The sequence below is a fragment of the Ochotona princeps genome, chromosome 2, assembly GCF_030435755.1.
Source record: "Ochotona princeps isolate mOchPri1 chromosome 2, mOchPri1.hap1, whole genome shotgun sequence".
In the NCBI taxonomy this organism is placed as follows: domain Eukaryota; kingdom Metazoa; phylum Chordata; class Mammalia; order Lagomorpha; family Ochotonidae; genus Ochotona; species Ochotona princeps.
The window spans coordinates 98,796,093-98,811,780 of NC_080833.1; the positions used below are offsets into that span (position 1 = coordinate 98,796,093).

At 41.7% G+C, this 15,688-nt stretch overlaps 1 protein-coding gene across 4 annotated transcripts in view; it reads left to right on the forward strand.

Moving 5' to 3' along the window:
- Positions 1-15,688, forward strand: part of SLC22A15 (solute carrier family 22 member 15) — a 78,972-nt gene that overhangs the window by 35,542 nt on the left and 27,742 nt on the right. For 3 of the 4 annotated variants that reach the window (XR_009244902.1, XR_009244903.1, XM_058660102.1), the window contains exons 3-4: positions 8,045-8,177; positions 8,824-8,988. Coding sequence is in view for 2 of the 4 variants with exons in the window: in XM_058660102.1 (XP_058516085.1) it covers positions 8,045-8,177; positions 8,824-8,988 (298 nt within the window). In the remaining 2 variants the exon portion in view is untranslated. The remainder of the gene's footprint in view (positions 1-8,044; positions 8,178-8,823; positions 8,989-15,688) is intronic. The other variant, XM_058660103.1, reaches the window with a different exon arrangement.

A 15,688-nucleotide genomic window follows, 5' to 3' on the forward strand; every position in this document is an offset into this window, starting at 1 on the left:
TAATCCATGACCGTCTGATGATACCACTTTTTTGGAGCTTGAAGCAAGTAAATATGGCAAGAATGTCTGGTTTCAGGAGCCCTCTGTGGCATTAACTTGGATTCTAAGAATTATGACAAGACCACTCAGAATGTGAAGGAATTTAGATGATTCACTTTCAGAGATGCTCAGGATCATATTTGCAAGCTGATGAAAAGTAATTCATACCAATTTCAAAAAATCCAGTGTCTATTAGGAACTTCTACAGGCAAAGAAAAAGGGAAATCTCTTATGTCAGAGATCAACAAGAAAATCAGAATTTGGAACTTGCTGGTCCAATATCCCATTGGTTGCTACTCTTCCTAAAAGTGCCACCTGAGCTGACAGCTATCTAGGGGTTAAAACGGTGGAAAGTAGCATTTCTGATGGATCAGAGAAGTTCTGCATTTGTGGTCAACAGAATCATTGACTACTGAGTAGCCAAATTAGCCATTTCTTACTGAAGAGACACCAAACAGATGAGCATGAGCCTGAACATTTTTGCCACATTAGTAGGCTAGTAAAGATTGACGCACAGAGGAATCAAGGCCAAAGTGGCAAGCCATATTTCAAAAGCACGAAAATGCTTAGCATTATCAAGATGGCAGAATAGGGTAAGGACACGTTTAAACGGATGGAAAAACCTTTAATCAGGATGAAGTAGAGAGGACATATTCCAGGAAACAGGAAAGGACAGAACAACAGCAGAAGGGTACCTGGAGACTGACAGACACAGGATAGCAGTGGACACAACGATGTGGTGTTGCAGTGACTGATACTCCAGGAGCATTCAGCTAATGGTGATCTGAACTCCACCAGCAACCAGGTGGGAAGGGACTTTCACTGAGAGCTTGGGAGGTAAACCCAGACAAAGAACTGTCCGTCCTGCTGGTCCATTTGATTTGACCAGGAGCAGAGACAGAGCAGCAGATCCCAGATGGGCAGTGTGAGAACAGGGTGGCGTTCACAGTACAGTCAGCCCCCTAGAGTCGAATTGGGCGCCATTTTGTGTAAGGAGGCAAAGACAAGGGAAAGGACTGAGCATACGCTGAGCTGGGGATGAACTCATTTCTGACTCAGTGAACTGCAGCAATGTGGCATTCTACAATACAGTACCACCCAAGACAGGTCTGGGTAACCCGCAAACCTGACGGCCAGCAGATCAAGAACTCTAGCAGGAGTACGTCAGGCACCATCTTGTACACTATGGCAAAAGCTTTAGGACTGCAGGGGACAATAGCAAACTGCGCATTTGCTGAGCTCACAAGAACTCACTGAGCTCAGTGGATTGCACTGGTCCCGCAGGAAAATAATATTGACTGTGACATCATACGGGTCAAAATAGGTCCGTGTAGCACCCAGACCTAAAGTCCAACAGGTTCCAAAAAGATCAGCGCCACCAACAACCTAATTGTATAGGATACCTGGTGTCTCTCTAATCCTGGGACCTGCTCCAACCGGGAAGTGGGAGAAAGGTTACAGAGACAGCGGTGCAGCCTCACCACAGTATCACAGGAGGTGGAGAATAGTGAACCAGGAGCTGGGGCTTTGGAGACCATGGTGGAAATCTGACATAAGAACACAAACCTGGAACTTGCTGGAGGTTGTGGCACAAGTGGCTGTAAGCAAAAAGTTGTGTACCAACCGCAATAAGTAAAATCGCATTGTAGCCCTGTGGGTGACACAACTTAGAAACCTGCCCCAAGGAGAAGACTCTGCTAACCAGAAGTGCAATGACCAAGAGCAAAAGAAGAGACAAAAGCACAATGAATATTACCGAAACCTCCCCTGCAAAGGAGCAAAACCCTATGCCAACCTCAGAGTTAACCGAGGAAGACATCGAGAAAATGGGGCACACAGAATCCATAAGACTCATTTTAAAGCTTCTGATCAAAAATGAGAGACACATACAAGAGTTCAAAGAATTTAAGGAAGCAACAAAGCAAATCAAGGCTGGTATATCAGAAATTAAGAACACAGTAGAGCAAATTAAGAGTACAGTGGAGAGTCTCCAAAATAGAATGAAGCAAGCAGAAGAAAGAATCTCAAAATTGGAAGATACTTCCTGTCATCAGGGGGAAGCAAACAAAATGCTGGAAGCAGAGCTGGGTCAGGCAAAAAAAAAGTATTCAAGAATTGAAAGACACTATTAAGAGGCCAAATATAAGAGTTATGGGAGTCCCAGAAGGTGCAGAAAGAGAAGCTGAGTTTGCAAATGTATTTAATGAAGTAATAAAGGAAAATTTCCCTAATCTGGAGAAAGAATTGGGAAACAAGATCCAGGAGGGGCACAGAACTCCCAACAGGCTTGATCAAAAGCGATTTTCACCACGACACATGATCTTCAAGCTCTCTTCAACTGAACATAAGGAAAAAATCCTTAAATGTGCACGTGAAAAAAAATCAATTGACATATAAAGGAGTGCCAATTAAGCTCACAGGAGATCTCTCACAGGAAACTCTACAGGCAAGAAGAGAATGGAGTGACATGTTTCAGATTCTAAACAAAAAAAATTGTCGGCCCAGGATAACATATCCAGCAAAACTTTCTTTTGTCTTTGAAAATGAAATAAAATTCTTCCACAGTAAAGAAAAGCTAAAAGGATTTGCCTCTTCCAAACCTGCACTACAAATGATACTTCAAGAAGTTCTCTTGACAGAAAAGAGGAATAGCACCGACCAAAACCAAAGGCAAATGGGAAGAACATCCCAGTAAAATGACAACAGAAGACTAAACCAATGAACAACCCATTCCTAAAATGACAGGACCAAAGTACCACCCATGTATATTAAACTCTGAATGTAAATGGCTTAAGCTCAATCAAACATCATAGATTAGTAGACTGGATTAAAAAGCAAAACCCCTCTGCTTATTGTCTGGAGGAGACACATTTCAACAAAGATCAGCGGAAACTATGTCACATGGTTTTGTTGTTTTCTGTTGTTTTCATCTCTTCAAAACACTTCCTTCTGATTAAATCATTCAATGACTCGTAGATCATACAGTGGCATCATTTTTTTCAAGAAGGTTCTTGATTTTCATTTCTTCAGCTATACGTTAGTCATTTAGTAGCATGTTATTTAACTTCTTAATGTTGTTAATTTCTTTTTTCTCCCTGATGTTGATTTTGTTTTGTGCCTTTTCATTTAAGGGGATGTATAGTAGCTGTGTAATGGAGACTGTCATATCTAGTAATATGTTATTTAATGTATAGTAGCTGTGTAATGGAGACTGTCGTATCTAGTAACATGTCATTTAACTTCATGGCATTGTAAATTTCTTATATTCTTTCTATTGTTGATTTTGAATCATGACTTTTCATTTAAGGAGATGTACAGTAGCTGTGAAATGGAGACTAACATCCAGATGTGAGGATACAATGTAGTATGCATTTCTACTTCCAGACAAAGATGGACTTACAATGAAACTGCTTACTATATCTTGACAATAGGATGTTGGACTCTCTGCCATTGTCCATTCCCGCAATGACGGACATAAGACTGAGTATGAAGAACTATATTTTAGTAATGATATAGAGGAACTAGGTGGGGGTGAGGGAATTGGGGCTGGGATAAGGAAAATGCCAGGAGCCTATGGAACTGTATCATAAAATGATAATAATAATAAAATGTAAAAAAAGCACAAAAATGCTAAAGCAAACCCTAGTATTATGAGAAACATAAAAGCAAGATTTCTCTTTTAAGAAGCTGTAAGCAAAGACAATGAAACCTTGCTTACAGGCCATTAAGAGAAGAGACATCACCATGACAGCTTTGGCTTTTCTGGGACAACCTGATAACTGATACAGATTCAGTTTTAGATCTAGAATAGCCTCAGTGTAAGGATTCTTTAAGAGTGGAAAATAGGTCTTCTCATGTAAATAAGTTAATTCTTTCTGATATTTCTTCAAATGCCAGAACTCTTTTTTTTTAACCTCTTATATATGCAGTTTTAGAATGTATTAATCCTTCTTCCTTTGCATACCCTTAAAGCAGGGCATTTTCGTGTGAGCTAATTTGACTCAAGCCATTATTCTTGTACTGTTTGCTAACTAGAGGTCTTAAAAATGTGAGGGAATGTGAGAGGTAGTAGAAGACAATAAAATTACTACAGAAGAGGGGCCAGGATGGGGGTTCTTAGCCTAATTTTCCATGAAATCATCAAGAGGATTTTAACAAATAAATGTACTGGTGCCTAGGTCTTCCCCCAGTGTTCTCAGGAGCCCCAGCTCCATCCAGCTTTGCAATAATTCATATCCTTTGGCATGGCCCCAGGAAGCAGCTTCCACCTGCGCATCTAAAAAGTGTATACTTCAGAGGAAGAAGGGGCAAAAAGCCCATTAGCAATCTTAAAGACAGTCACATGTAATATTATGCTTTTACTTACATCCCATTGCCCAGAACTTGACCATATGCTCGTACCTAACTGAAAGAATGGGCTATTTTGTCTTTGTTCTGAACCACCACATGGCCAGCTAAATGCTCCAGTGGAAGGAGTATCTGTGGCACAGAAAGATGGTGGGCTGCATGTAGAGTCTGATAGGATCCTCAGATGAGCTCATGGTTCTGATGTTTTATTATCTGCTTCATCCAATGTCCCCTTATTCATAGATGCAAAGAGAAAGCTTCCAGTTGTGGGGTACCAACCTTATCATGTGATTTCCTTATGAAATAACCCGATTGCAGTTAAGGTAAGAATCGGAAGTACAGAGCAGAAGTTAGAGATTGAGGGAGTTTTCATGATAGTGGCATTGTTTAACTGCCCATCATGACCTATATGCCTGCCTTGTCTTCTCAGCCAGCATATATTCCATTATTATAATCACTGCTTTGCAGATATCTTCCACTCTGGTACCTCTCATCTGCTGTTCTAGTCCTGGAAAGTCCCCAACTCTGTGTGATTTTAACTCTTCACCTGCCCAAGCAAGTGATGACCGCAAAGCTCAGGTGAACACTCAGTGTGTCCTGGCAACTGTGCAGCATATCCTGAATGTGCTATTAGAGGACTGTATTTGTCAGCTTCTTCCTTAAACTTCTAACTCTCCCGCATTTCTCCTTCCTTTAAGTAAGGTGGCCTCACTGTGTATTTCAGTGAGCAATAGTGGAATGATTGGGTGTTATCAGCTTTCTACTTCCTCCCATATGGTGGCAGTCTGTCTGATTCTGTGGAGGCCAGTGTCCCAGATTAGTACATATGTATACATCCCTTGTTGCTTTGGTAAGTTCTTCGTGTCTGCTTTACTAGATCACTTGGATTACATGCCTGCAGTCATCCTTTACATTACATGCCCAAACGTATACTGTCCCATTTCTTTGCTCTCTTCATAACCACAGTTGCCATCATCATGCTATACATATATGCTGTTTTTAATTTCTCAACCTCCTCCAGCTCTCTAGAATTCTATAAGCCTTCTATTCTTACCTGAGCTTTTTTCTTTTTTTTTAAGTGTCCAGTTTTATTTCCTTAGATAGCTGCCATGTCCTTGTCCTCATCTTGCTTTGCCTGTAAGGCAGTATTCCATTTTAATCCTTTTAACTGATCCTTCCTGTCTGAGTCAGATTCCCTCTTATGGCTTCTGTGATGCCATGTCCTCCTCCCCTGCCTTCTTATATCTCTTAATGATACTAGTAGGTTTTCTGAAACAGGCTTTAAAAAAAAAAACTTTATTTTAACTTTATTTAAAGGGCATAGAAACAGAGATAGAGGCAAAAGTAGAGGTCTTCCATCCATTGTTTGTTCCCCAATTGTATGTGACAGCCAGGACTGAGTCAGGCTGGAGAAAGGAGCCCAGAACTCAATACAGGTCTTACATGTGGGCACTAAGGAACTTAAGTAATTGAGTTATCACTTAGTGCTTCCTGAGGTATACATTAACAGGAGGCTAGATTGGAAGTAGAGGAGCTGAGAGGGACTCAAACCAGGTACTCCGATGTGAGCATAGACATCCCAAGCAGTGACTTAACTGTTGTTCTGAATAATCTGTCTCTGTACTGGTGTGTCTGCTGCTCAGCTTCTGCATGTAGATGTGGCTCAGGCCCTAGTTAGTAGCTTATCTATCTTACTGTGATCTAGACTGCCACCAACAGCATCAGTATCCTGATTATCTTTTCTGAAGCAATAACTGTTGACTTGAAACAATAATTCCAAGACAAACTGGAAAAACTAGTTAATTGACCTTGTCAAAAATTTTATGTGAATGTCAGATTTCAGGAATGAAGCACAACTTGTGTGAAATTGTCAGCCTTACCTAGTTCTCGCTTTGGGGTTTTTCCTTTCTTTTCTTTTCTTCTCTTCTATTTACTTGTTTTTTCTTTAGAGATGTTCAGAAATTGATGAGCAAAATACAAGGGAAGCAGTGGAGTTTGGTGTGCTGTCTGAATCCCAGTACTGGTTAACGTGTAGGAAAGAAGTGAGTTTCATGGAGGACAAGAACAACCAAAAAGATGCCTTCTGGCAGTTTCTCTGTGAGAAGTGCTCCTCACAAGCCTGTCATCACAGACCCTAGGAGGTGTTACTGGGTAGAGGAAGGATGGACCAGCTTTTGGGTACTGGGGTCACATCTGTGACACAGATTCACTTTCATCCTGATGACCAGACTTTATTAACACATTACTAGATACTACTTTAGATGCTGGTGTTTGATTGATGGCATTCTCTTAAATTGATAAGCTTCCCTAAATTAGAAGAGAGTAGTACTTAAAAGGTATTTTGTGTATGTGATAAATAAAAATGTGATAAATTAAAATTTAGCATTCTAATCATATTTTAGTATTATGGTTCAGTGGCAGCAAGTGTAGTCTACAAAATCACAGAAATTTTTTCATCAGTTCTAAACTGATTCTCTGCCCATTCAACAGTGACTCCTGGTTTTCTTCTTCTCACCCCAGATAGCGGTTATTCTACTTTCCTTGAAAATGAGTATTCCTGCTACTTCATATAAGTGATTTATCCCTTTGTGTCTGGCTAAGTGTATTTAGCATAATGTTTTCAGAGTTCAACCATGTTGCAATGTGACTCTGAATTTCATTTTTCTTTAAGGCTGAGTAAAATTCAATTGTGTAAGTGTATGACATTTTGTTTATCCTCTCATTTATCAATAGATAGAGGTTATGTCCACCTTTGGCTATTGTGAATAGTACTGCTGTGAATATGGATGTATAACTTTCTCTTCCTGCTTTTTGCTTTAAATTCTTATTTTCTTTTTAAGGTCTATTTATTTGAAAGGGAGACTTACAGAGAAGCAGACACATGCACACATAGAGGGAGAGAGAGAAATTTGTCTTCTATCTGCTGGTTTATTCCCTAGGTGGCCACAATGGTTAGGGCTGGTTCAGGCCACAGCCAGGGCTCCAGACCTTTATCCAGGCCTCCCATGTGAATGGTGAGGAGCCAGGTGTTTGAATCATCTTTTGCTTTCCCTGGTGCCAAGTAGGGAACTAAATTGGAAATTGAGCAGCTGGTCTTGAGCTGATATTCCTAAGAGATGCCACCATCAGAAGCATCCTATTGTGCCACAATGTTAACCCCTTTTATTCTTTTGGATATATAGACCCAGAAGGGAAATTGCTAGGTTATATGGTTCTCTCTAATTTTTTAGCAAAGTATTCAAGATATTTTGAATCCCTTGGTCATTTGAATAATGGATCACTCATCTATTGCTTTCTATGTGCAAGGTAGTGTGTTAGGTATCAGAAAAGCAGAAATGAATGGGAAAAGGCTCTTCTCAAGTGACGTACGGGCTCAGTCAACATGTATGTAAGCTGTTAGCTGACATAGACTGCATTTAGTGCTGTTATAACATGAAGATGACCATGGAGCCCATTATAACACTGGCTTCTGGTGTTCTGAAGATGACAATGCTTGACTAATGTTTGAGATGACTGTTCTTCAAATCTTGGTTAGTTGTGGATCAGGCAGTCGAGGAGCTCTATTACACATTTTTTTTTAACTTAGACTTGGTTTTAACAGCTCTCAATCCATCCTCTCCTGTGACCTGAATGTCTTCTGTATCTCCTCTTCCTACAGTGGTTTTTAATCGCCAACAGATCCTACAAAGTCAGTGTTGCCAGCTCCTTTTTCTTCAGTGGTGTGTTTGTTGGAGTCATCTCCTTTGGTCAGCTTTCAGATCGCTTTGGAAGGAAGAAGATGTATCTCTCAGGTAATGTTATTGGTTTTGGTGAATGAGTAAGGGAATGTTGTTCCCTGAGGTCTTGGGAAAATCCTTAGGAGACACTTTCCTTAAGGCTCTCAGGGAATTGCTGCGTGGACACAGGTGATTTTCATTAGGTTGGTCAGAAATCACTGTGCAGCCAGAGCGGATTTTGACAAGCAGTTTTTACTGATGAACTGTTCTGATTACAGCCAAATGTTGGTGTTGTAAACCTTGCTAGATGATAGTGCTTTCTGCCACTCCTATATCCGATGTATGCCACATTTCTAAGGAGAGCAGTAAGATCAAGATAGTCCATTGAGTTTGTTTCCATTTAGCTGTGTGTTGACTCATTTCAGATGAGCTCTGTAGGACCCAGCGCGGTTCCCTGACCAGCCTAGGAAGAGTAAGAAGTTTTCAGTTTCCACCATTGCTGTGAACAATTTAAAACTGTGTGATTGGCAGAAATCATATAGCACAGTAAAGCTCAGTTTTTTCTTTATACTGTTCAGGAGAAACTGTTAGGGGGGAAAATAGTAGCTGAGAAGATTCAAGTTCACAAAGGTTTATTTTACAAACTAATGAATGTAATTTATTACTTTCCTCAGAAGCTGTTCTGCCTCTGGATCATTGAATATTGTTCCTTTCTTTCTAGGTTTTGCTCTTGACATCTTATTTGCTATTGCAAATGGATTTTCTCCCTCGTATGAGTTCTTTGCAATAACTCGCTTCCTGGTGGGCATGATGAATGGAGGGATGTCGCTGGTGGCCTTTGTGTTGCTAAATGAATGTGTGGGCACCGCCTACTGGGCACTTGCAGGTACTGCTTCAGTCTGTGTAGATCTGGATGTGGTGAGCTACCCAGAAAACCTTGAAGGGAACCAGCTAAACCCCAAAGTCTGAGAATGCATTTGGACTTTAGACACCGTATTCAACTAGCGGTTGAGTATCTCTTACTCAAAATGTGTGTTTTCTGTTTCAGATTTTGCAACATTTGCATATACATAATAAATACTTTAGAGATGAGACCTAACCTAAACACAAGATTCGTTTTCATGAGTGATTTTTACAGTGTTTTTATTTGCACCTGTAAGGCCAGGTATGGATTTTCCCACTTGTAGTTTCAGGGTGGTACACAAGTCTTGCAAATTTTGGAGCATTTCAGCTTTTGGATTTTTGGACTGGATGTTCCACCTGTGTTAGGTTTGCTTTCCTGTTCTGTATGACCTTAAATGGAAGTCTCCCATGGGGTTCACCTCACAGATGGTGAGTTTGTTGCTCATCACATAGCCTGCCACCACAGGGCATCAGCCACCTTTGGCCTTAAACTAAGGAGCGATGCAGACACAGAAATATCAAGAACCCATTTCTTACAACTGCTTTATTCTGTTCTATTAAAACCTTGTTTTGTGGCCCTTCTCTGTTTTTGTTAGTCAGCAGGTGTTACTGTTACATTTCTTTACTAATCTGTTATTTCCACATTGAGACCATGTTCTGAATTATTTTTAATCACCCATCATGTCTTCAAGGACTATATATATATATATATATATATATATATATATATATATATAGAGAGAGAGAGAGAGAGAGAGAATATACTATATATACTGTATGTTATATATAGTATATATATATATAACAAAGTCGATTATTTTAAAAGTTACTTGAGTTAAATAAAATGTTATCATAGCAGAGTGAGTGTGTCTCGAGACTCTAGTTGTTACAGAGATGGCCTTTGTTTTTTCTTTCATTCATTTGACATTAATTGATACCATTGATTTTTTTTATTAATGTGGAGAACAGATTGATCATATGACTGATACAAATGAATCCAAGGGATGCGTAACAGATCCTACAGTCAGGGGCTGGTCTGAATCCCAGACCCATGTCCTCACTGCTGTTCCCAGAGGATGTCCTCTGGGAACTTCATGTATCACCCTGAGTGTGAGTGCTGGCTTTGTCAACCTGGGAACCCTGACGTGTTTTGTTTTGTTTTAGAAGTCTTGTGGATTGTTATTGAGCTAGAAAACAGAAGTTAAATAAAGCAGAATGCTGTTCTGTTTGTGTCCCAAAGCTGATGTGCAGTTGTGCAGTGCCAGGGTTGCGTTGATTGCATCTAGGATGAGGCTGTAGAAGACCCTAGCCCATCTGGCTGGATAGGCTTCCTGCCAGCCTCTCATCCCCTTGACAGCAGTTTCCAAAGCTTTGTTATTTTCCCTGTAGCTCAGCTTCTCGTCTAGGACCAATGAGAAAACTTTCTCAGAGCCTTCAGTTTGTATTGATGTTTCAGTGTCTTTTTGTTTTGTTTTGTTTTGTTTTGTTTTGTTTTGTTTTGTAAGCAGTTGAGCCAGACTTTCTGAGGAATTAGCAGGGTGATCACAACGACTTACTGTGCCCAAGGAAGGCACAAAGGCACCCTTTCCTTTGGTTTTGGTCTTCCTCCGGTCCCAAATCTTGTTCACCTAGAGCATCACCAGTGCATGTTTTTCATGTCCGTCACATCTTTATTATACATTCATCTTTAGCTTTAGCTGGCCCATGAAGATGCTCTCGTATAAAGGACACTACAGAAGGTCCTTGACCTGCAGTGGTTTGGCTTTCAGTTCTTTGAGAACACATTTGGTTGAAGGTGCACTTGGTTGCATTTGGTCTTTACCCTGGAGAGCAGTGTGCAGTGAGACACTCCGCTGCAGCAGCTGCAACTCCCGCTCCCAGACAGGCCCCTGAGAAACTACTGACAGCAGTGAACTGTCTTGCTCAAGTTCAGTAGTGCGGTATAGTCAGTGCATTTCAGACGTGGTGTGTTTTTCAGTACATAACCCCATCATATGTGAGGAGCATCTGCACCACCCTTACCCTGAGGCCTTCTGGTGTCTTGCTCCCTCACCAGCCACCTAAAGCCATGGAAGGATTGCTGTAGAAGTACTTTACATCCCCATTCTTGTCCTTAAAGCTGGGCCAAAATGCAGTAACTAAAATTTCTGCAGCAGAAGAAAACAAGAGAACTGGCATTCTTCCCAGCTGGCCTTCTGGTTAAGCTTTACTTGGGGGGGCTAATGCGATGGCTCAACAAACTAATCATCTGCCTTTCAGTGCTGGTATCCCCTAAGGATTTTGGTGCCAGTCCTGGCTGCTCCACTTCCATTCTAGCTCCCTGCCTATGGCTTGGGAAAGAAGCAGAGAATGGAACAGGCCCTTGGGACCCTGTACCCATGTGGGAAACCTGGAAGAAGTTCCTAGTTTCAGATTAGCTCAGCTCTGGCTGTTGTAGCCATTTGTGGAGTGAACCAGTGGACTGGAGATCTCTTTCTCTCTCTGTCTCTCATTCTCTCTGTAAATTTGCCATTCCAATTTAAAAAGATAAATAAATCTTAAGAAGAGAGAGAGATTGGGCCCGGCGGCGTGACCTAGTGGCTAAAGTCCTCGCCTTGAACGCCCCAAGATCCCATATGGGCGCCGGTTCTAATCCCGGCAGCTCCACTTCCCATCCAGCTCCCTGCTTGTGGCCTGGGAAAGCAGTCGAGGACGGGCCAAAGCTTTGGGACCCTGCACCCGTGTGGGAAACCTGGAAGAGGTTCCTGGTTCCTGGCTTCGGATCGGCTCAACACCGGCCCGGTGCAGCTCACTTGGGAGTGAATCATCGGATGGAAGATCTTCCTCTCTATCTCTCCTCTCTGTATATCTGACTGTAATAAAATGAATAAATCTTTAAAAAAAAAAAAAGAGAGAGAGATTTACTTAGGATGCCTGTGTCTCACATCAGAGTACCTGGCTTTGCACCGCCTCTGGCTCATGACTCCAGGTTCCTGCTAGTGTAGACCCTGGGACGCATGGTGATGACTGCAGTAGCTGGGTCCCTGCCATCCAAGTGGGAGACCTGGATTAAGTTCCTAACTCCAGCCCCAGCCTCTGCAGGTGTTTGGGGAACAAGCCAGCAGATAGGAGGTCTCCTTGCTGTTTGTCTTCATCTCCCAAATAAGTAAATACTTTTAAAAACCAAAAGAGGAGAAAACTGCAACAGCATCTCCAGAAGTCTGCCAAATTCTATGTGAAGTTCCAAATGTGAGAGAATTTCCTGGGGGCAGGTGCTAACCTGCGCCCAGAATGAAAAAGGGCTCTACTGGCTGCTCAAATGTTTTTGTATGAGCAACCTCCTGTTCCCACTTCATGAAATAAGGTCCCCAGAGAGGTTTTCTTGGACTTTATTTTCAAACTGCCTTCTCTTCAGTACAATCTGATACTTCCCAGTGCTTTCAAATGTACTCATGAACTGTGAGGGTTTAGGGTAGGGAATTTGTTGGAAACAACCTAGTTATTCAACAGTCAGAAGTTAGTCTGAAGAGGGCCAACATTGTAGCATAGTGAGTTAATCCACCACCTGCCACACCAAGATCCCATACAGGTGCCAATTAGAGTCCTGGCTGTTCCACTTCCAGTCCAGCTCCCTGCAGAAGAAAATAACCTGAGTGCTTGAGCTTCTGCCAGCCATGTGGGAGACTGAATGAAGCACCTGGCTCTTTGCTGGGCCCAGCCCTGGCTGTTATGACTATCAAAGTTGTGAACCAGCAGATGGAAGATTGTCACTCCCTCTCTGTAACTGACTTCCTAGTAAATCGCTAAATCAAAAACAAAGCAAAACAAAACAAAAAATAAGAAATATTTGAGGTTCTTCCTAAATTCATAAAAAATCCATATTATAAAAAATCATGCCTGGACTAGAACTGTTTGCAATAAATGAACTGATCTTTTAATTTTATTTCCCATGAACTTTTCCAAGTCTGTACAATCCAAACATGAAGAATGCACATGGTGTTGTACTCCTCTGCAGATGGCCACAGTTAACATATCTCTGTGTCTGCATGCCCATTATACAGCATTCATTTGTCTGCCCTGCACCAGATGCAACTGTTTTCAGTACTTTGTTCAAAAGGGTGAGCACTGCAGGGTGGGTGGGGAAGTCTGTTCTCAGGGAGTTCATGTTCCCTCAGGTGGAAGTAACAAGAGACAACTTAAAGGAAATTATGTAAGCACACTGGAAATACTTAAACAGGATAACGGGCTAGGTAGCAATTTCAAAGGGTCATTCCACTAAATGGAATGATTAAAATATCTTAAGAGGTGAATGATAAAAGACCTGAATATGTGTAATTGTAGGGAAAGAACATTCCAGTCAAATGAGAAGACAGAGACCAAGGTCCTGGGGAATGGCCTGGAGTGTTTGCTCTGGCTCTCCACTATAGAGAGTTAGGTTAGGAGTAAAGCAAAATACCATCAGGGACCAGCTGGAGAAGGCTCATTGAGAGTAAAGTCAGTGGGTTGTTAACAGATGAATATAAACAGAGATGACTGTGTGGGTGTTAGAAATATGGATGGTAGAGGACGAGGTGGAAATAGAGGGATCATTTCAGCAGAGCTGGGGAACATTTTTCTGCCCAGAGCCACTTGGATATTTATAACATCATTGCAGGCCATACAGAATTATCAATTTAAAATTGACCTGCAGTATATTTGTTCCCTCTTGAGTTCTACCTGCAGTTGCTCTGGCAGGGCCAGACCTAATGATTTCACAGGCCTTGGACAGTCTAAGGATGGGACATTTCCCACCGCTGATCAAGGCTGTTGTTGGTTACATGAGGCTTAAAGCTGGCTGTGAGCTAGAGTTTGGTGGAAATACAGCTTGCTTAAGGATCAAAAGTGAGAAGAGGAAAAAAAACACCAGGGGACCTCATGGCTTGTATTTGAAAACCCGATGAACCATCAGTGTCATTCACAAAAACGGCAGCAAAACCTATTGTAATGTAGCTTTCATACAAACTGAGCAGAAATAACAGGCTTGAAATCAGTTAAAAATAAACAGAAAATGAATCTGAAATGTAAGTTCAAATATATATATCCCTGGATTAAAACATATAAAATGCTGAATATTTATTAATTTTTTAAACCAAATTATCCAGAGCGTTATCACCTCTGTATCTGTGCCTGATTCCCCCTCATCATTTCCAGACACAGATTGGCTTTCTTGCTGGATACAGATATGCATGTCAGTTGGCCTCTTCAAATCAAACTTACTGTTTTCTTTCCCCTGAAATCTCCCTCATCTTTTGAGTTTCTGCTGAGGGAGATACCATCACAGGAGTTCAGAGCACCAGAACTAGATACATGTGAATCATGTCCTCCTGTTCATCACTTCCTGTTAACACCAGTTTTTTCTTATTGTGTGACAGGCACTCAATTCTGATGAGCTTACTGGTAACAAATGTCCTTTGCTTAACGCAACTGAGCCAGGCCTCAGATAGAAGTCTACTACCATTGTCTCCAAAAAGCCTCCTCTACTCAGTACTGGAGCCAAAGTTCAGATTTTAAAATCCTTAATACGAATTCTGAGATCAGAGCCCAGCATGGTGGCCTAGCGACCTAGAGTGGTCTAAAATCCTCACATTAAACGTGCTGGGATCCCATATGGGTCTGGTTCTAATCCTAGCAGCCCCGCTTTCCATCTAGCTCCCTGATTGTAACCTGGGAAAGCAGTAGAGGATGGCCCAAAGCCTTGGGACCCTGCACCCACATGGAAGACCCGGAGGAAGGCCCTGGCTTTGGATCGGTGCAACACCAGCTGTTGCAGTCACTTGGGGAGTGAGTCATTGTATGGAAGATCTTCCTGTCTCTGCTCCTCCTCTGTATATCTGACTTTGCGATAAAAATAAATAAATCTTAAAAAAAAAATTCTGAGATCAGCTAAGGCTTAGCTGAGGTCACCCATGCAGCTGGACAAACTGATTGGCAGCCGCCGAGAACTGCAGAGCGGTAGAAACACAAGAGTTATGCAGGGTTGTTGGAATTAGGAGAATCAGATAGAAACTACGGGACCAAACCCAGATTACCACAGGACAGCATAACCCCTGCGTGACAAAGATTATTTCATCTGTAACTAGTAACAGCTACCTTTTGTGGTAGATCATCTTCTTAATATTATTACCTTTTTACCTTTATTTTTAAAGGTTATTTATTCATTTTTGAGAGTTACAGGGAAATAATAAGAGACAGAGAGCTCTCATGTGCTGGTTCACTCCCCACATGGCTGCAACAGCTAGCACTAGGCCAGGCTGATGCCAGGAACCTCACCTAGGGCTCTCATATGAGTGCATGGGTCCAAATTCATGAGCCATCTTCCATTGCTTTGCTGAGGCCACTAACAGGGAACAGGATCAGAAGTGGAGCAACCTTGAATTGGCACCCATATGTGATGCCTGCTTTGCCCACAATACTGGGCCCAGGTGGACGTTCTTATTTCTTTTTCTTGAGTGAGAAAGCTAGGGTTCAGAGTCGTTTCATGACATCCCCAAGGTCACTGAGTGGCATGGCAAAGCAAGAGTCCAAGAACATGCCAAATGGTCATCACATCTATACCACTAATGACATCCTCTTTCCCCCTGAACTGCAAACAGTATGCAGTCACTGGTTTCTGTTATTGAATATTTAGCTGGGAACAGTAATCAAATGAAACATTTGTCCCATAG